At 35.2% G+C, this 22,523-nt stretch overlaps 1 protein-coding gene across 2 annotated transcripts in view; it reads left to right on the top strand.

Annotated features, from left to right (window-relative positions):
• cachd1 (cache domain containing 1) overlaps positions 1 to 22,523 on the top strand; it is a 149,435-nt gene that overhangs the window by 44,318 nt on the left and 82,594 nt on the right. Inside the window, exon 2 of one of the 2 annotated variants that reach the window (XM_001334793.8) lies at positions 13,485 to 13,547. In XM_001334793.8, coding sequence (XP_001334829.3) covers positions 13,485 to 13,547 — 63 coding nt within the window. Of the gene's footprint in view, positions 1 to 13,484; positions 13,575 to 22,523 lie in introns of both variants that reach the window. The other variant, XM_073954291.1, reaches the window with a different exon arrangement.

Below are 22,523 nucleotides of genomic sequence, written 5' to 3'. Positions count from 1 at the left end.
TCAGAAGGGGCTGCTTTTAGCTGTAGTTCACTGACAGGCTATTTATAATTGTGTTTAAAATTGAAGTTGATTTAATCAGACTGTAAATAAATCTAAATAATTATTATGTAATAATGACAGCAGGTGCACCATATCCTAAAATCATGTAATGCTACAAGATTTTTGCAACAAGCAATTTATCGGTCCACATCAGGTGTGACAAAACTAAAAATCAGAAGTGGAGAGTTGTGTACTGGACTCCCAATGACATGGTAAGATTTATAATCTATGTAATATACAGTTGAAGTCAAAATTATTAGTCTTCCTGTGATTTATTTATTATTTATTTTTTTATTTAAGAAACAATTTCACAAATGAATAATAAAATAGTTTCTATAAAATGTTTTTTTATGTTGAATAAATGTATTTATTTTGGTTTATGAAAGCAAAAATTTTCTGCTAGAGTGAGTATACCGCCTCCTGATGGTGAATGCTGTTATATTCATGGCAGATATTATTTGGTACTTTGGTCATTTATTTCACTCATTTTAAACACAGTACACACATATATGCCCATTTGGGATGCAGCTTATGGCTCCAAAATACTGCCGGTGCTGTAGATTGTAAACAGTAGTACTATCGTCGTTAAAGGTCTATCTGCAATAGATAATGTTTTATGTGGAAAAGTTACTAAAATGCGCTCACATGTTTGTGCAACAATAGACTATTTTGTTTTAATAGTCTCTGGAGCCCTTTAAGGTTGCACATTTTTTGACGTTTTGAACGCATATCTGAATCGATTAATTTCTGCTTCCATCAATATGATTCAGTAGCTACGACAACTGCAACAATTTCTTAAAAAGAACGACACGCAAAGTGAAATTTTCAATTACTTTCAATTGTTACCCTGTAATACTGAGAAAAAAAGCAATAGATGAAAAACCCAAAATAACAACAAGAAACTTAAAAACTATTTTTACCCACTTAATGCTCTTTTTGTAACAAATTTCATTTGGTATAGTGTGTATCTTTATTTTAATGTATTTTTGTTGGTCTGTTATTTACAAAATAAACCAAAAGACAAAAAATTTAGGTGAAGTAATGTGCAAATAATATTTTTTTCAATAATAAGGGAATTATGATTTCACTTCAAGTAGGCCCATTATAACATATAAAATATAGTATTTCTGACAATTACGTTTATAATTTGAGTTAAGGCAAGTATCGCCATACTACTTGGTATTATGATAGTTCAGCTGTATAGTATCATAACAAGAATTAATGGTATCGCGACAACCCCAGTTTCTAACCATATTAGGGTCAATGTTTACAAAAAACCTTTTTGCACAGGCCTATTTAAAGGGTTAATGCTGCCAACTGATGATCAACAGTAAAAAAGTTTGACCTCTTCCAAACAGGGAAAAACACCAACAATCAAGAATGCATGATTATTTGGTGTTATGGCTTTGCAATCAAAAAATGTCATTATAATAAAAGTTAATAAACAAAAACAGCCCAGACCATACGACAGTATAGTCAATTACTTACTTGCCTAGTTGACCTAATTAACTAGGCTAGTTAAGCCTTTAAAATTGCACTTGAAGGTGAATACTAATATCTTGAAAAATATCTAGTACAAACTGTAATTATTGCAAAAATAAACAATCAGTTATTAGAAATTAGTTATTAAATCTATTATGTTTAGAAATATGTTGAAAAATCCACTAATTATGAATTAAACTCTTTATTAAACCTCTTTAAAATGAAAGTACGCTGAGTGACTTATATTTGTTGGTTGGCACAGTTTCAATGTTTATTTTTGAACCAAAATTTTATTTTTTATTGGTAATATCTGAGGTAAACTATCTGCTGCCACTTTCAGTATGGCAATAAATGTCATGTAAAAATGATATTCAAAATCATATTAGCAATAATTAGCACCTGAGGTGATCATTGTCATAGTAATTCATGCAACTGTTCAGCCATGACATTGAAGATATAGATAACATTTTGATAAAAGACATTTTGAGCATCGCTGTCATTGAATGATTATTTCAAAAACTCCTTTTTTTGGACAACTTGTGTCATTAGTCATTGAAAAACAATTTTAGCATAGCTTCTCAGAGAACAACACCTGTGTAGTAAATGCTACTACATTTAGCACCTGAAAATATCACATTTTATCTTTTTTTAACGCAAAACTTCTTAACTTCAGTTTAGTGTGAAAAATCCTTATGAAAAATGGCTCCATAGTTGATTATTATTCATGCAGTTACATTTCTGTTTATAATTGTAATGCTATGGGAATTTTCTGGGTTTCCTCTTCGTGGTTGTTTGAAGATTCTGTGCAAGAGCACCCTTTGGGGGTGAATAACTGGTGGTCACCTTACAGTGTGGCTCAATCGTGTTTGCGATTTCCATTTTTATTAATCAGTCATCCCTATTAACAGTGTAATGGAAGTTACTACCACAATTCACACAAAGCACCGTGGGGCATAGGAAAAAAAGTGGACACTACCCTTTTGGCTTGTTTTATTAATAACACTATTAATACACAAACACATCCCAGACAGTCATCAGACTTACATGGGCTGAACTGCACACACTCCAAGACCTTGAAAGTGTATGAATGCAATGTTTTGTCTGCACTAGTAATGCGTAACTGTGGAAACCAAAGTCGTTATTTGCTTCAGCTTTGCATTACTTCAGTTCTGATGGTCAGATAGGTTCGAGAAGTTTTGGTATTAAAGAGCCATTAAAACAACTTATGCCCCATTAACCTGATAACTCGGTGAGATTATACATGCAGTCCACCCTTATATGCTCGCATGTGGAACTCATTTTACTCTCGCTCTTCCATCAACCACCCAACCCCCATAAACACACACGCACACACACTTGAGTTTATTCACTGCTAATGTGAAACATGTCAGTTGCACTTCAGTATCTTAAAATGTTAAGACCCTTAAGAAAGCAACAATTTATAGTGAAAGAAACGGATGGATAAACGATAGAGATGTAAAACGTTTGACAGCAAGCATATGGAGTATAATCTTGCTTTTAAGCTGCTGGTTGTACAAACTTTTATTTTAGCAGTTTTGTTGCATTCCTTTTTAATGCATAATTAAAAAAAGAAATGCATGTAAATGAATGTAGCAAAACCAAAGAATCATATTTTTAATTAATAAAAAAAATAGATTTGTATTAGATATAGCATCTCATTGTGCTATAAACATTGAATCAAATGTACAGAATTAAATTTTTTTGGCAAAAGAAAATTTATTCAGTGCAAATAATGTGTCAGTTTTACATAAAAGTCCATTTAAAATGGTTTAAAACGTCTTAATAACAAACTAATCCAATTGCTGTGGCAAGGAATTCAGAATAAAAATGACAGTGAATGAGTATTTTTGGTCTTTAATCTTTAAAATATGTCTTTTAATATGCCATCCAATGATTGGTCTTGTAAAAAAAAGACTGACAAGATTGTTTTGGTGTCTGAAAGTTATTTGAAAGCTAACAATCAAGGTTCAATCATATACTTGTTACCCGATGATCTTCATAAATCATGGTATTTATATTGATCACGTCCAACAAAAATAATAAAAATACGATGAAACACTTTGTTATTAATGATCTTCTTCATAAATACTAGATCCAAGTTATCTGTGGCTGATGTGTGATACTTCAGTGCATATTTTAATTTCCCATAAATGTTAAATTCAGATCGCATCAGGTTCATGTCAGCATGTATATTAAGCATTTCCGCATATTCAGGTGCAGATTTAGAAAAAGCTGCTGCCTCGTCTCTGGCTCATCCTTAAAAACCGGGAGAGGTAGATGGAGAAAAAAAAAACACATCAGAGGGCAGGGAAGGATGCCTCATTCTAGAGCAGAAGTCTTTGTAGTGCAATGAGCACACCGCTTCTGAGAGTTGGAGTGGGGGGAGAAGGGGGCGAGCGGGGGTACCTGCGGCTGGAAATCGCAATAGCATCCCAGACTGGCTTCTGTTGTCTGGCCTTTCATCTTCTCTGTTTGTACCCAGTTTCCCCTGTCGCTGCAGCAGCAACTAGGTGTTGTCAGCTGCAGTGAGGGAAATACAGGATTTAAAACCACATTGTCACTTACTCTTATAAAACACATTTATTTGAAAGAGGATTTTAGCGCATGCAGAAACAGTCCAGGTAAATAATATAAATAATAAAGCTTAATTGAGATTTGAAAATAATTCGTAAATTTAAAAAATGAATGCATTTTTTAAATAATAGATTGCTTTATATAAACCAACTAAGGCTTTGCCTATTATCATTCTTATCTTTTTCTCTATATTTAAGAAACATCAGGATACCCACATTTTCTGGCTGAAGCTGAGATGTGTGCACATTCAGACTAGGCTTGCTGTAGTTTGAGTTACTGTTGTTTTTCTTTTTGATTGGAATACTTTTTTTAATGCAGTTGTATTGCATTACACTACGGTTGGCACTAATGGCCCTTTTCCACTGAGTGGTACGATATGGTACAATACGGTTCAGTACACTTTAGGTTGCTTCATCTGTTTTGTAAGAAATGGTTTTCATATAATATGTGAACGGCCTGTACGGCTTTACTATGACATGCCCTTGAGTGAGAATGACATCAACTGAAACTTTGTCGTACACAACGCCCTCCATTGGTACCCTGTTGGCAGTGGAAACGAAAGCCTGGTAAATGTGACCTGTACTGACCTGTACAGTACCATACTGTACCATTCAGTGGAAAAGGGCCATAATATTCTAAACTACAAGTGTCTACAGTGTAGCAAAAGGCATTTGCATAAAATGCGCCCAATACCAAAAAAATAGTATCTGATAAGAATTTTTTTAACTTAAATTATGATACAAACACATTTACCAACTAATAAAATTCATCATGCGCATCAAAAGTTTTACCACATCCTATGGTTGCAAAAAATGGGCGTCTTGAGGCATTAATGGACAAATCAACAAACTGATCGCATGTAAACATCTTAAATATTGTTTTGGTCATTTTGAAACCTCTTAGCCAAAGTCTGTCTTCAAAGTGGTTTAGTATTATTGCCCCCAGTCTTGAGTGTCAGTGCTACCAAATACGCCTTCAAATGTGTTATGTGTTAAAACCACCACACCTACGATGCATTCCAGGACATATCACCCTTAAATGTGCACTTCTGAGTGAAAAAATTATGGCGGCCATATTTAAATGTCATTCCAAACTGAAGTGATCAAACCTGGCTACTTCGAAGGGCCCTTTAAAATGAAGAATTTTTAAAAATACAACTGATGAAAAATTGTGAGATTATCATCTGAGCTGAGAAGCTGTTTTGTGTCACACTGCATTAAATTTGGAAGGATTCATCCTTATTCTCTAATCCCTTTGGTAAGTCCCTCCCTCTGAAGGCACTAGGGGCGTAGGGATGAGCCCTTCAGATTAGAATTATGGTTGGACGTTGACGAGCAATTTGGCATCGTACGATGTCTAATGTGAAACATCCCAATGGACGATGGCATCGTCATCATGTAAAAAGCGCGGAGGGGTGAGCGCAACGTGTCTGAAGAGCGAGGAGGGATCCGGGGGTGAGAAGGGTGCGCGACTTATTTGAGGACCGGGAGGGAGAAATCCCACAAATATATAAAGACTCCCGGAACTTGGGATGTCTAAATATCACGTTAGACAACTATAGTGATATGTGATCCAGCCGTACATCCAGCGGTACATGTGGCTGTGTCTGTGTGTGTGGTTACGTAATGTGCATTTTTAGCGGACGGAGGGCTGTTCAGAAATACTAGGATCGTTTTCTTTCTAAAATACCATTTTAACACTAAGACATATTAATGTAAACGGGGTGAGTGTGTATTTTTCACGAGCAGGTTTGCAACGGGTGCGGGGTGGAGGATCGGGGGGTTGAGGATTGGCGATGCCAGCTCAGCATCATGTTGTCTATAGGCCGTCGACAATGGACGATGGCATCGTCTATCAGCCCAACCCTAATTAGAATCCACCCATTTATTGTTTCGTATTTGTCCTTTGAAATAAGAAAAAATTTATTATAAAAAACAAAGCCCACAATGCTTTCTCCTATCACAATAAATTCCCTTTTTCTTTTGCCAGTTCATCAGGAACTGACAATTTTGTTATCTTTGACTCTTCAGAAGGAAATTGTGCTTTTTTCACAAATGTTTCAAGTGATTTTCCAGATGTAAGTTTGATTTACATTACTGAATGGAAGCTTGGCTAATGACAAATATAAATTACTGTAAAATGTGCATGTGACCATATTTTTGACAGAGGAAACTTAAAAACTTGAATTTTAAAGTGATTTCTGCCCCCCATATTTATAGCAGCTCTCTCTGGTGTGCACATTATACACAAAAACATTATATATCAGTATCTATCTCTGATTTGAATGTGGCTGGGAGATCCTCAGAATCAATATTCACACTTTTGGGTGTAACCCAAAAGATCTATTGAGTTACAGATTAACAAATACATGCCCTGGCAAATATTTTTTCATTCATTACCTTGTTCACAGTGGGTTACGAATGACTATTCATGTTGACTTTGCATAGATGCAGCGAAAAGACTATGAATGCTCTTTAACCCACATCCTTCCTTCAGTTGAAGATTTCAGGGAGGGTCAGTCCAATGATTTAGACCTTGTAGGCCTAAAGAGAGGATTAGAGCACCTTTTCTGCTCATTGCGTTGTGTGAACACACCCTTTCACTCCCTAGTACAATCCCAAATTAATGAGGATTAGCTGGATGTTCTCTGGCCTTTGAAGATGACTGAATTGCTAATAGGTTTATCCCCCTCTATCGCACCATTTTAATGGAAATGCTGCCGAGCATCAACGCCAGGGCTCCAGTGTTGTTCCGCTCCCACAGAGCATCAGCTGTTTTACCCAACCGATGACTGGAAACTTTACGGAAGAGTGTGCGCATTTCAAATCCAATATGCTCATCTGTGCTCATTAGATTCCCTGAGCTATGATGGAGCAGTTCTCTCTTTGTGTTTTGGAGTATGGCCGTGACTTATGGGTTTTGCGTTCTTTAGGCGGAGGCAATAATTTTTAAGTGGCCGCTTTTAGGGCTAAGGGAGATGGCAATCTTGATATAATAAACCACCCTGCGGAGCGCTCGGTTTTAGTCAATCTCCCTTGCCGTGCCTCTGTTGAAGGGAGTGCCGGAGCCTTGACAAGCCTGGATCAAAGACAGCATGAGGTTCACTCATTCCAGACATCTATTCAACTGCAGTCAAGATTAACCCTGGGGTTGACAAGATTAATAACTGCCCTGGACACCAAATTCTGAGCCAAAGCAGCTGCACATAGGCCTCTTTGTCCCCACTCAGTTGAACGCCAGTATGTTATTGCTTACAATCCTATAGCTTGTCATTAATTTTAATGTCAACTTGTCTATGAGGATTAGATGGGGGATAGTTCAGACTTGGAGAGGGCTTGAAGAGTCCTGTTGGTTTGTAAAGTTCAAGCACTGATTATTGCTGACGACATAGCTTGATCCTGCTCTGTTTCTTCTTGTAGACCAGGACTGAAGTGGTCGCCATAAATTATATTCTAGTCACCATTGGTGACAGTTGAGAAAATTTGATTGGCATCCATATTAGTTTTGTTTGATTTTCATCTCTTTTTTAAAGCTGTTGTTCTTAAACAGGAAGCGCTAAAGGCCCGTGCACACCGAAACATTGTTTGCAAGCTTTTCTGTCAAAATTTAACGCCTCGCGACTAAATAAGGGGCTTCAATGAGATCGTGCACACCAACGCGCAAAACAGCAGGTGCAAAAGCGTCATTTTGAAAAAAAAAACGCTTATGCTCGTTTTTTTTGTTTTGACGCGCCGTGTCAAAATCTTCTCCACCAATCAGATCGGCACTTTTGCTCACGTGCACGGAGCTGCTGAAGTTACAGTAAACAGCACTTGGAGGCGCTCAAGAGCTAAACTGTCAATGCGAGCGCACGTTGAAGAAGATGCCCAGAGGCGATATGAACATGGAGCGGCTTATTGCACTGGTGAACAATCATTTCTTCATCGCTAAAGCTGGAGCTGCTGCTTGAACCATCCATGCTTGCTCGAGTCACCAGTAACTTTAACAACAAACGTGTGAACTTTCTCCCCTCCTCTTCTTCTGTGTTATAAGCGGGTGTCGGAAGCTTAAAGTTGTGTAGCGCCATCTAACGTCAAAATAGTGATTTTGCATACTCTTCAGCTTGACGCCAGTGAAAAGCGCTTGGGTTTGAATACTGAAAAACGTCTCATAAAATGCTGACGATAAACGCAAACGAAAAGCGTCCCGGTGTGTAGGAGCCTTAAGACTTGAAAAGAGTTGAAATAGAACACAACAAAGTTTAAGTTACTTCATCTTTGAAGTGCTAGGCTTACTCTCCATAAATCTAAATATATGAAGGAAAGAAATTTTAGACTTATTTCTAAGCCTTCTAATCCACTGTACATGGATAATATCTGCCCTTCATGAATAATGTGTTTTGGAATATACATTTTTGCTGACCTCTAAAAATGTCGTACTTGCGTTGAAAATAAAATTGTTCCAGAAATCACAACCAGCTATATTTACAAATATGGTAAATGAGGAGCATGGAGACAAAAACCACTGACTTTGGTTTTGATTTGGATTTATTAAAATGTCTTTTGGTGTTTCTTAGTTTCCTATAAGACCAAACTTGAAATAGAATGTGTATGACACGGTCTGTTTCAGTAGTTAAAAATTGCATATTTCTCTGTATTTGAACATTCTTAAAAACATTTTGGATAATGCAAGAACAAAAGTCAGCAAAAAATATAGGCTGACACTGTTCTAGGTGTTTTTAAATACATCTTGTGTCCAATCGTCAATCCAATTTCAAACAGCTCTGAAATGGTTTGAATGAAATGTGAAGTTACAAAAAACAAAGACATCGAAATAAACCGAAAACAAGCCATCATAAGAACCTTTTTTGTTCATAATCCAGTTGTCTAGTTGATGTTGCGCATTGCGATTCAACTCAGGCATTAGAAATGCATTCTTCAGAGCAGATCTTCATTTGAGTGTGGTAGATAAATTTCCTGGTGATGTTTTCACTCCTTAACGCATTTTATAAGCTTTATGTGAGGTCTCAGCTGATAAAAATACTGTCACATGTACACACATGCACTGAGTGTGTTTAGCCAACACAGTATTGTTTTGGATGTTCTGTAAGCCAAATGTGTCATCAAATTTGTTGCCTTTTTTAATTGTGTTATTTGTATCTTTAGATTGAGTCTTAAAAATGGCAGTCTAAACACTTAACAAACCAAGACTAAAGATATAATTTGTTGACCAAGCTAAAAATGTGAACATGGCTTTGATAACCCAGAAGTAATTTATTCCATTTCGTCACTTTCAAAATGAACTTGGATAGTGCGGAATGTGAAACTTGCAACTAACGGGATATGTACACGTAAACGCTCACCGGCCACTTTATTAGGTACACCTGTCCAACTGCTTTTTAACGCAAATTCCTAATCAGCCAATCATATGGCAGCAACTCAATGCCTTTATGCATGTAGACATGGTCAAGACTATCTGATCCAGTTTAAACCGAGCATCAGAATGGGGAAGAAAGGTGATCTAAGTGACTTGCACTTTGTTGGTGCAAGACGGGCTGGTCTGAGCATTTTAGAAATGTTGATCTACTGGGATTTTCACACTGTAGGGTTTACAAAGAATGGTCTGGAAAAAGAGAAAATATCCAGTGAGTGGCAGTTCTTTGGGCACAAATGCCTTGTTGATGCCATAGGTTAGAAGAGAATGGCCAAACTGGTTCCAGCTGATAGAAAGGCAACAGTAACTCAAATAACCACTCGTTAAAACTGAGGTATGCAGATGAGCATCTCTTAATGCACAACACAACCATCCTTGAGGCAGATGGGCTACAGCAGCACAAGACCACACCAGGTGCCACTCCTGTCAGCTTAGAACAGGAAACTGAGGCTACAGTTCGCACAGGCTTAGCAAAATTGAACAATAGAAATTTAAAATGTTGCCTGGTCTGATAAGTCTCGATTTCTGCTGCGACATTCGTATGGTAGGGTCAGACCTTGGCGCCAACAACATGAAAGCATGGAGACAACCTGCCTAATATTAATGGTTCAAGCTGGTGGTGGTGATGGTGGTGTAATGGTGTGGGGGATATTTTCTTGGCACGCTTTGGGCTTATTAGTACCAATTGAGCATCGTGTCAAAACCACAGCCTACTTAAGTATTGTTGCTGACCATGTCCATTCCTTTATGACCACAGTGTTCCAGCAGGATAACGCACCATGTCATAAAGTGCTAGTCATCTCAGACTGGTTTTCTTCAACATGACAATGAGTTCACTGTACTCAAATGGACTCCACAGTCACCAGAATTCAATCCAATAGAGCATGTGGTTGAATGGGAGATTTGCATCATGGATGTGCAGCCCACAAATCTGCAGCAACTGCGTAATGCTATGATGTCAATACGGAGCAAAATCTCTGAGGAATATTTCCAGTACCTTGTTGAATCTATGCCACAAAGGATTTAGGCAGTTCTGAAGGCAAAAGTGGGTCCAATGGTACTAGTAAGGTGTACCTAATAAAGTGACCGGAGAGTGTATGTGCACACATACAAACGCAAAACATGCAAACCTTTTACAGAACAGTCACAGTTAAGCACAGTAAGGTAAAAAACATACGTTGGTGAATAGTTTGAACCATAATAATAGTCTAGAGCCCTGTGTTTATCAGTTTTCTCACCTCAAAGACCTTTCTCGCTAGAGTTTCACGTTTGTTGAAAGCCTTCTCAAGTTACAAGCTGCGAAATTCCACTTTGGCCTGGGTAAAGCTGTGAAAGCCATCGGAGCGGTTCGAAAAACAAACCTGCTATGTCGGGGAAAGACCTGCGCTGGTGCCCGGTGCGCTATTTTTGTTTGTGCCTGTGTTTATTTTACAAGAAGGGCCTGAAATGACAACTTTCTTCTTTCACTTAGCTTTCCACAGCTTCTGTGTTTGGAGCTTTACTCACAAAGGTGGGGCTCATCCATACATCACCCCCGCAGTTTGTTTAGCCTTTTATAAACATGCGCTTGTGATGATATAGGTGAGTGTGGACAAGTGCCCTGTTTCGTCATCTTTCATGTGGGTGACCACCTTGACATCTGTCTACTCCTCAAACGTGGCTGAAGAGAGTTTCTTCTCTTCTTAAGTGTTGACGATCATCAGTCAGTACTGATGGCGAGTGATGTTTGGACAGGATAGGAATCAGTCACGTTGTTATGACACATTCCACAGCGGTATAGTATAGTAGGATTCCCGTGGGATTGAGGCGTGAAAAGAATAAATATCGTCATTGTGAGGAACTCTTAAGCTTGTAGGCTGTTTTTCGATTAGTTTACAATAGGAAGGTGTAGACACTGATTGATTTAATGTCCTTTGGCTCATTTAGCCGGGAATTGGGAGGCTTACATAAAACATCTGTGGTCTTTTTAAAGCAAATGTTTGCTGAGCTTTTGAACAGTGTGTAATGTGATTGTTGGCCACAGATATTCATCTAATGTTTGTGCCCACAATGAACATTATGTTGGCAAAACATTTAGTGCAACTGTACTAGTTGAAACTTGAAACACTTTAAGAAATCCAGCAGAAACTTGCAGTTCTGTAAACACTTTCTTTATTGATGCTTTCCACTAAAAGAGATAGTTCACGCAAAACTAAAGTTACTCACCTGAAGTGGATATAAACCTTTTTCTTGTATCTTATAATAGATGATTTTTTGAAGAAAGCTGAATACCTGCAACCATTAGCCGCTTTCACACATACAGACCTTTTCGGAAAATAACCAGCAATTTTCCGGAAAGGGATCATGTGTAAACAGGCCCTTTTTGAAAATACTGGTAAATTTGTTCCAACATTTTTCCAGAAATAGAAGATGTAACATTACCGGTATTTTGCCAGAATGCTGCTCTGTGTAAACACAGAGAAAAGAGCACGTTCACATTTAGAACGCGCTGACATGAGACATCTACTCCAGCCAATCAGAACTTTCAGACACATCCACATCTGCGCTGTTCATAAAAATAAAAGCTTTTGATTATTTTTCCAGACACATTAAGCTGCTAGATGAAGTTTCTATGTTCCTTCTTAATGCCAATTGTGTAAAAATGTGTCGATAAAATGCTTATGATAAACTGATGTATGTTAACCTTTAAGCTCTGCTTCAGTTACTTGACGCGTGTGCATGTGAAGTGTAAATAAAAGTTAAACCATCAACGAAAGCCAGAGGCCCTTCTATGTTTACAAATACAAAGGACATTTCAGGTTAATGATGGTCTTTTCCGTAAAAATTTCAGAACCCCCTTGCCTGTAAGAACACTGCCTATTTGAATCTACTGAAAATTTACAGGATATTTACTGGTATCACTGTGTGAAAGGTGCTATTAACTTCCATAGGAATGAAATGTTTCCAGCATTTATAAAATATCATCTTTTGGGTTCAACAGCAGGAAGAAACCCAAACAAGTTTTCAAACAAGACATTTTTAGGTGAACTATCCCTTTAAGGAGTGACTCTTAATGTGGAGATTTTGGTTTTCAAAAAATAAACACATAATTGCGATAATTTAGATAAATTCTTCAAATTATCATAATATAGGGGGATAAACTCTTTTAAAACAATTTTGGCAAAGCTACTTTGAACTTTTAGCTTGTTAAGCTAAACGCTAATTACAGGGAGTTTGCTCATTTGAAAAGCTACTGAACAAGAAGACAGCAATAAGTAGCACCTATTTAAATATATAACAGCTCCATTGTATCAGTTATAATTTGAGTGTAATGGTTTCTGTATAAATTAACAATTAAGATGCCAGCGTAAACTCAACAAAACAAAACAAAAAATAAGCTGACACCATAATGCTTTATTATATTTTTACATTGGTACAAATCATAACTTTTCAAGATTTCAAATAATACAGAGAAAAAAGGGGGAAAAGGAAAAAAGGGGGGATTTGAGGTGTTTCTACTGAGGTACTCACTGATCTCTTGTTAAAGTACTCATTAAATAGATTCCATATTACATATAAATTCTTAGTTTTGTTTTTAAGGGAAAGTCTGAGCTTTTCAAGTTGCAGGCAGGGCATGTCATTTTTTTATTAATGTGGAGCAGCAAAGATCTTATTAAAATTAGTAAAATCAATCTATGTGCCAAAAGGGTTAAGAATCTAATCACTGTCTGTACATTGATTTTTAAATAGGTCTGATTCATGCTGATCATTTTTAACTATATCATTTACAATTATGTCATCCAGCAAATCTGTGAATTATAATAATAGCAGGTGTAAACAGAGCTTAACATGCTGTTTTTTTAATTAATGTTGACGTGTTTAAACAAGTCTTAAAACAGAATAGTGTGTCAGGCTTTGTGCTCCTCAGATTTATTTGTCACCTTTCAGCAACTGTCCTCTCTCTTCTTTCCACACAGAGAATCTTCAACTCCTTTGTTTATACAGAGAAGACTTCAAATGGTGAAACAGAGGTGCAGCAGGTGAGTTAGACATCATCCCTTGATATTGTGTGTGTGTGTGTGTGTGTGTGTGGTCTGTAGGGGCAAAGAACAGCCATTAAAATTCTGCAGTTGCTCTCTGGTTGTCTTTGAAGCCATCTTTGTGCTTTCTACTGCTGAAACGCTAATTTCGACCTCTATTGACTGCGCCGGGTCCCTCCCTAACAAGCTCTGGAGAAATGAGACGGTTGCTCATCCTTAAGCCTTTTTTTTTAACATCAGTGCATTTGGCTCATTATTAAAACTCCCTGATTAGAAGCCATTTTAAAAGTCTACACTATTAGGAACGAGATTGTACAATTATAAACATGTCTGTCTACCAGGATAACAAGGCATGAAAATTACACTGCTTAATATCTGTTTTAAAGTTGATGAAATGAGGTGATTTTTAAGACTTGTTGCTGAATGTGATCGTGTGGGCGGGTTCAGTCACTGATTCATTATAAATTGTGTATTTAAATTGTTGAAATAATGTATAGGTTTGGTATTTAAAGTTATTTAGTTTGTTTAGTTATTAAAACCATTCTTTTTGACATAAAATTATAATTGAGCATTACAATGATATATTATAATGATCAATATAAGACTTGTAAATTTAGAGGTAAATGATTTCCTATGTAAAAAAAAAAATACTTGGCTTGTTTTAGGATATTTAAATTGTAATAATTATGTAAGCTATCTATAACATTAATTTGATCAAAACTTAAATATATTTAGAAGAATATTTCTTTTTTATGCAGATAATTTATACTACTACTGCTAACAACAACAATAATAATAATATCCTTAACCTTGTTGGATGAAGTGCTCAAATCATGTTGATATTTTAAAATTGAAGTCTTTTTAGCGCATTCATAACTGCTCATAAATTTGCATACCTATTGAAGAATATTATGTTTTAAAACTTAAATAACAGCATACGAAGCTATAATTCACATAATAAAAAACTTTAATTAGTTATTTCTCCCCTTGTAACCAGGTGTACAATACACAGTTTGACAACACGTGACAACTTGACAATATCAAGATAGCATATCTTGTCATAAATCTGTCATTAACATAATTGTCACAAGGCCATTATAACTGTCATGAAACTACTTTATTCAGTGGGACAAAATTTATTTGTCAAATTCTTATTTATAGACACCCCCCCCCATATTTATTAGCATTTTGTCCAGATGCTTAATTACACTGTAATGACAAATTCAAGTTATACTTGGTTCAATACTATAAAATGTATTGTCTGTCCCACAGGGTTTAGAAAATTGTGTTTTCTAAACCCTAGCTCACATACAACAACAAAACATAAATACACTTACACTTTTATTTAAAAAAATCCTATTTAAAAATCAGATCCAAATAAAACAATGGCAGTGGGAATGGATGTCTTCTATTTAGTCTTTTTTGCTAAAGAGATTTTATACCATCTACCAGACGGAAGTATCTTAAAGGAACCATGTAAAGGAAGGGAAAAGTCTTCCACAATAGTGGAGGTTTTTCTTTTTGTCGCTGCTATAAATAAATCAGTTAGAGGTTTTTGTAAGTCAATTTCCACACCTAAATATTTAAAAGAGCTCATCTGTTCAATGTTTTCCCCATTAATTAGCAAAGGATCACAAAATGTTTGTATTTTGTTTGTCCAACAACACATTTCTTTTATCTCACTAGGGCAAGTTGATATGGAAAAAAAAATCTAGGTTTTTTCATAAAGTTTGACTGATTCACAATTTCGATTTCGATTTATTTTTTTTATTTATTGTGTAATTAGTCAACTTTAATTAATACAATAACATGACTGAAGTAACATTCTCTTATAAGTAACTTGAAAAACCATCTGGTTAAGGAACATTGTATTTTTAATGGCCATGCCATACATAAATTGGTCAAAAAGGTGTAAATAAATGTTCCCACCTGCACTGAACACCCTATCAGAAGGGGCACTGGTTGCAGGAATACAGAAGATTTTTTTGCAAATTTGCTGAGCCTGTGAAAGATTATTATCATTTCATTAGCCTTCTACCAGTGACGTGGGTCTGTGTCTGAATCTACATCAGGAGACGTCAAATAGGCTGTCAGCTCAGCTTTGACTTTGTGTTTTTCAGATTGAATGACAGGTTTTGATGCTTGTGCCGTTTTCTTAAAAAGATACAGTGGGAGTAAAGGACTGAACACAGAGGCTGCAAAGCCTAATTTAACCCAATGTGTGAAATTGTGGACGTGGAGCTGGTGCAAATACAAGCATCAGATGTGTGTCTAATATAAAATTATGTATTTATTCTATTTTTCTTTTTCTTTTTTCTTTCTTTTACTTTCAATTACCAATTATTTGATCCACTTTGCACCACTCTGTATTACAACAGCACCTCTGTCTGGGTTTCAACCATGATTTCAATTAGGTCCGCTACTGTTGTAATGGGCTGTGCACTTTCACTTTTCACCTCTGCTGGTGTTGAAACCAAACTAAGATTGGCGTGGTTTTTCACATGGCAGGTTTTTACATCCTTCATACATGTTGAGAGATCGAGTTTATCGACTTGATAAGGGAATATGTCTTGACATAATCCACACAGATGTGTCTTAGTAAAGTGTGAAGTCATGTATGATTTTAATTGTTGCATTAGTCTGAATGTAAATCTCTTCGTCAGGCAGCGCTGGAGCAGGGTGAGAGTGTGGACCACAGTGCATCAAACGAAAGCTATTAACAAAAGAAACATACACAACTTAAGACTTTTAAATGATTGTATTTGTTATATTTGTACCAGTTCTGCAATGCACGTCCACAATTTTATGCATTGGGTTAAATTAGCCTGTCCAGTCTCCCTGTGTTCAGTCCGTTACTACCATGGTTAAAATCCTGTCAGGCTGCATAATACAGAGAGTGGACCAAAGCACATTGGTGTAAATTATAATGTATCCAATATTTTTATTAAAAAATCGTGATTCCTCGATGTAATAAAACGTAAATTTAAAATCATTAACAAAATCGAAAGAATTGCCCAGCCCTACGTCTTACTAATATCAATAAGCTGCAAGGAATTTTCTGTTGTCCAACTTGTGATAAAATTGACAAAATGTAGATAATTATCCAATAACTGAGATCCTTTACACATCCCACCAATGCCATATCATCTGCACACTTGATAAGTGTCAGGTTTTTATTGTCACAAGTTATATCATTTATATAAATAGAAAATAATATTGGTGATAAAACACATCCTTGGGGAAGGCCAGTATTAAACACCACATTCTTTGAATTTTTACCATCTAATACATGTTGTGGTTGAGGTGACGAAAAAATCTTTAAATTCCTGACCCAGTTATAATTGCCTCATGGCGGTCATGTTTATGACATATTTATGACAAGTTACATTGTCTTGATAATGTCAAGTTGTCAGACACTCACTGTAATGACTTGTCATAAGCATATTTAAAATCTCTTTCAAATTGATGACATCATGTCATGATTATTAATGCTTTATAATCTTATGAACACCTCCTTCAAGTAAAGTGTTACCAAATGTTCAACTTCAAAAGTAAATCAACCAGAAATCAAATCTCCACATTGAAATTCAAAAGCATAATCAAGTATTATATGTGGAATACCAGGCAGCAACTCTAAATCACATATTTTTATAGAGTAATTCATGTCACTCTCAGTTGTGATTTAACACTTTTTTTTCCAACTGAAACTATGGCGATACATTTTCTTTCCTCAGTCAACTATAAGACAGTGAGTCTGTCATGCACAGGTGTGATTTATTCTCGCCACGGGCCTCTCCATCATGCCTACTCCGGCTTCTGTTTTTGCTGTAAGGCATAAAGAGCTTTCACTGTTAATACACTCTGTTCTGACCAACCTCAAAACAAATCAGCATGAGTGGCAGCAACTGTGTGTACCCTGCGAATGCATTTCTCGGTGACACACACACACACACACACGCCCTGAGCAAGAACGGACTGGTTGTTACTCTTCACTTGGGTTTCCGTGCCAAAAGAAGCCCTTTTTATGTGAATTATTCCTGTACGCTGTGTCTCTTTCTCTTTCACCTGCAGCTATTTACTGGCTGCTGGTGAGAGATTAAGCAGATCACTGGCAGGTTGTTCTAGTGACACCTCGACAGCTAATTGCCAAACAGGGTTTTTTGGGGTTGGAGGGGGGGGCAGACGCTGATAAAACCGTTCTGCCTGCTGAGGGAACCGAGACCTGAAAGTGTTTGATTACGAAATGACTCAGGCTTTGTCATGCTATAATGCTGTTTTCTTGTTCCTCATTAATTGGCACTGGGTGTACTCGTATAAATAGTGAAGGAGATACTTACCAAGAATTAAAAATGATTGCTGTGTGTGTGCTATTTTTGGATCTTGTCTCATGTAGCCGATGAAACTGAGGATGAGTATTTTTAGATTTAGTGTAATTAAAGAGAAGCATGTAAACACTTTTTCATCTTATCAGGTTTTGTCAGGTTAATTCTACATGTATTAATGTATTAAAATGATTGACGTATGCAGTAGTAAGTGTGTGGAGTCAATCTAGGACCATAAATACTCGCAAAATATAAGAACGTTTTGCAACCAAAAAAATAAAGTATTGAGCAAACCATAAATAAATAAATGCAAATCTCCAAAAATCACAAAAGGAAAATAAAGTCTTAAGAACTAAAAATGAAATTTGCAAACAAAATCAATATAGAAATTAAGCAGTGCAAAAAAAACCTAAAATATTTGCAATAAAAATAAAACTACATTCATTTGCAAAATATTTATTGTAGCATTGCCTTCACAAAACCCATCCAGTCAATGGCCCGGACCTGCCTTCATTTAAGCAACGTCATCAACTCAATACACTGTATCACCAAGGTGGTCTTACAGCCCAGTAAGTCTGGGCTTGCTGTAAACGGCCAAGTTCCATTGACTCCACCTTCTTGTCAAATCAAGTGAAAACAGCATCACAAACTCACGGTTGACAAAATCAAAATGAGCATTGCAAATAACTGGACGGGTTTTGTAAATGCTGTGCTATCTTTGAAAATATATATATATATTTTTTTTTTATTGCAAATATTTTAGTATTATTATTATTTTTTTGCACAGCTTGATTTTTATTTGCAAATTTTTGGTTTGTTTGCGCATTTCATTTTTATTTTTTCAAAAAAATCTTTTTAAGGAAATTTTTGTTTCTCAGATCAAATTTAGCTTTGTGATTTTTGGAAATTTGCATTTATTTTTATTTATTTTTTTTCTTTTTTCACTTTTCTTTTTTTGTTTGCAAAACTTTCTTTTATTTTGTATACATATTAAATAGTATATGTGGCCCTAGATTGACTCCATATTAGTGCACCCATGCAACCCATGAAATTGATGTTGATACATTTATACTGGGGTTTTAACAATACATCAGTTTGGTTCAATAGTTATAACATTATTAATATTAATATATAATATCATTATAATAATAATTAATTACATTTTGGCCTGTCATAAAAACTAAAGTATGTTTACAGTGTTGTTTAAAAATCTCAAAAAAAGTGCTGAGTATATTGAGCACACCCCATTTTGTAAACAAATATTTTTATCCATTTCTCAGTGAATATAGGAAATGTATTTTGGTACCTTTAAACAAAACAAAGACTTATTAAACGGATAGATTTATTAAAATAAATTTTTTGTCACCAAACATATTTAGAAATTGAAAGATAAAACAGTTATTTTGTTAGATAAATCCCAGATTTGAGTACTGCTAATCTAATGTATATCCACAAATATAATATTGTATAGCTTCCTAATAAAAATATGAATTTAAAAGAAAGGTTTTGTAAGGGGTGTACTTATATGCTGAGCACTGTATATGAGATATAAAAGATATAGATGATGAATGACGGAAAAACAGCAGTTGACTTCCGTAGTATTTTTTGATTGTACCTGCTATGGATGTCAATGGTTGTTTTTTTTTCTTCAGATCTTGATTCGTGTTCAACAGAAGAAAGAAATTCACAGAAGTTTAGAACCCCTAGAGTGTGATGAAATAGTGAGGAATTTTTCATTTCTGGGTAAACTGTCCCTTTAAATGCACATTATATGTTTGTTTGTAAGCATCAGTTGTAAAACTGCAACTGAATAAAATAGGCACATTATTTTGTAAAGCAAATCTAATCAAGAATCTAAACAAATTTGATCTATCAGTTTTACAAAATCACTGCATTTTTGAGCTATTACATAAAATATTGCTAAATATGAGAATCTGTTTCAGATTATATCAAGATCTGATTTACACTTTTGATTAATATAAAGATACATTTTTTATTAAATTTTTTTATTATGTTATTATTATTATTATTATTATTATTATTATTATTATTATGTGGTGTGATAATGCAGCCTCAATGCAACCTATTCTTGACTCTGAAAGCTAAGTTTCAATAAACTGACCTAGTTTTTGTGCGTTCTTCGTTTTTTTTCCCCCTACAGTCAAAATACAATTAGCATATTCAGGCCTTAAGTAGTTTTTGGAATACAATTAAGCTCTTGGATTTTTTATTTTTTTTTTTGGACTAAAACACAAATAACAAAGTCATACTTGAAATATTTTGAAGCTATCCATGCTTTATCCATGCTTGTAGATTGTTTATTATATTTTACGCACTCCCCAACAAAATCATCCCAATAAATATAAAATTACATATTATTTCTAAATAGTTATTCAACTAATCTAGTGAAATTGTATTTATATTGCAAAATATATCACAAAAGAAAAAATATTGCTATGTTATATTTTTCCAATATTGCGCAGCCCTAATTGTCAATACTAATAAGCTACGTTTCCATCCACCTATTTTACTCACATTTTGAATATGCAAATAAAAATCAGTTGATGTCATCGCCAAGATGTGCAAAAATTTAGAAAATGCTCATAAAAACATATGCACAGAACTGAGTAGGATAAACTTTTTATTTTTTTTAAGAAAAGATTCGCATAAACTATGATCACATGCCTTCAAATGCCACCACGCGTTCATTGCGTGTTGCCATTGTCTTCTGAGGCGCAAGTCGTTGCCATTGTTTTCTGAGGCGCAAGTTGTTTATTAAATAAAGATTCACGCAGCTTCTCCTACCACAGCAAATTACGCTTTTACTGCTGATATTTGGCGCCAGCAAATCAGGAAGTGACCATTTTGTTTTCTTGGACTCGTTGAAAGGAAACGCTGCTTTATTTGCACGTCTTTTATGTAATATTCCAGTTTCACACATAAATGTAATTCGTAATTTTGGAAGGAAATTGCAGTTTCCGTTCATTTTTATGCATTGATTTCAAACAACAGATATGAAGTTAATAGTGAAAGAGTTTCATTGACACATTATTGCATGTGTGTGTGTGTGTTTTGAGTATAAAACCAGTGAAAGTGGCTCTAAACCAAGCTTAAAAGTGCAAAATCCTTTTTTCTTGAAGTGTTTCCCCGCTAAAATTAATCTAAATCTTTTTTAACAATACAAATGATTTGAATTGGTGATTTAATAGCTCATTACAAAAGACAGAATCTTGTATTATTTCCAAATGAATGAGCTATTTAAATCAAATGGTTTTAATGAATTATTCAGTGAATTACTCATTATTATGCTTGGACATCATTTTTAACCACAGACATGTATTACTCAAATGCACAATTCTTCTAAAACCCATTAGAAACTTCTGAGGAAGCTAAAGTACATTAGCCTTCCATGCTAGCCAATGAATGTGCGTCTTGTTTGATCTCCGATTGCTGTTAGTAGGTGAAGTAACATTTAGACACATGCTGATTTATATTTAGGTGTCAAGCCGTTGTTGCTGATAATTCTTTTGTTCTCTTTTTTTGTATATATGTTTTCGCTCTGTTGCATTGGCTGCTGAGAGAACCGAGACCTGAAAGTGTTTGATTACGAAATGACTCAGGCTTTGTCATGCTATAATGCTGTTTTCTTGTTCCTCATTAATTGGCACTGGGTGTACTTGTATAAATAGTGAAGGAGATGCTTACCAAGAATTAAAAAATGATTGCTGTGTGTGTGCTATTTTTGGATCTTGTCTCATGTAGCCGATGAAACTGAGGATGAGTATTTTTAGATTTAGTGTAATTAAAGAGAAGCATGTAAACACTTTTTCATCTTATCAGGTTTTGTCAGGTTAATTCTACATGTATTAATGTATTAAAATGATTGACGTATGCAATAGTAAGTGTGTGAAGTCAATCTAGGACCATAAATACTCGCAAAATATAAGAACGTTTTGCAACCAAAAAAATTAAGTATTGAGCAAACCATATATAAATAAATGCAAATCCCCAAAAATCACAAAGGGAAAATTAAGTTTTGAGAAATAAAAATGAAATTTGCAAACAAAATCAATATAGAAATTAAGCAGTGCAAAAAAAACTAAAATATTTGCAATAAAAATAAAACTACATATATTTGCAAAATATTTATTGTAGCATTGCCTTCACAAAACCCATCCAGTCAATGGCCCGGACCTGCCTTCATTTAAGCAACGTCATCACCTCAATACACGGTATCACCAAGGTGGTCTTACAGCCCAGTAAGTCTGGGCTTGCTGTAAACGGCCAAGTTCCCTTGACTCCACCTCCTTGTCAAATCAAGTGAAAACAGCATCACAAACTCACGGTTGACAAAATCAAAATGAGCATTGCAAATAACTGGACGGGTTTTGTAAATGCTGTGCTATTTTTGAAAATATATATATATTTTTTTTATTGCAAATATTTTAGTATTATAATTTTTTTTTCACAGCTTGATTTTTATTTGCAATTTTTTTGTTTGTTTGCGCATTTCATTTTTATTTTTTCAAAAAAATCTTTTTTAAGTAATTTGTTTTTCTCATATAAAATTTAGCTTTGTGATTTTTGGAAATTTTCATTTATTTTTATTTATTTTTTTCTCAATACTTAATTTTCTTTGTTTGCAAAACTTTCT

Source organism: Danio rerio, chromosome 6 (genome assembly GCF_049306965.1).
Source record: "Danio rerio strain Tuebingen ecotype United States chromosome 6, GRCz12tu, whole genome shotgun sequence".
Taxonomy (NCBI): Eukaryota; Metazoa; Chordata; class Actinopteri; order Cypriniformes; family Danionidae; genus Danio; species Danio rerio.
This window is presented reverse-complemented; position numbering and strand designations above follow the sequence as displayed.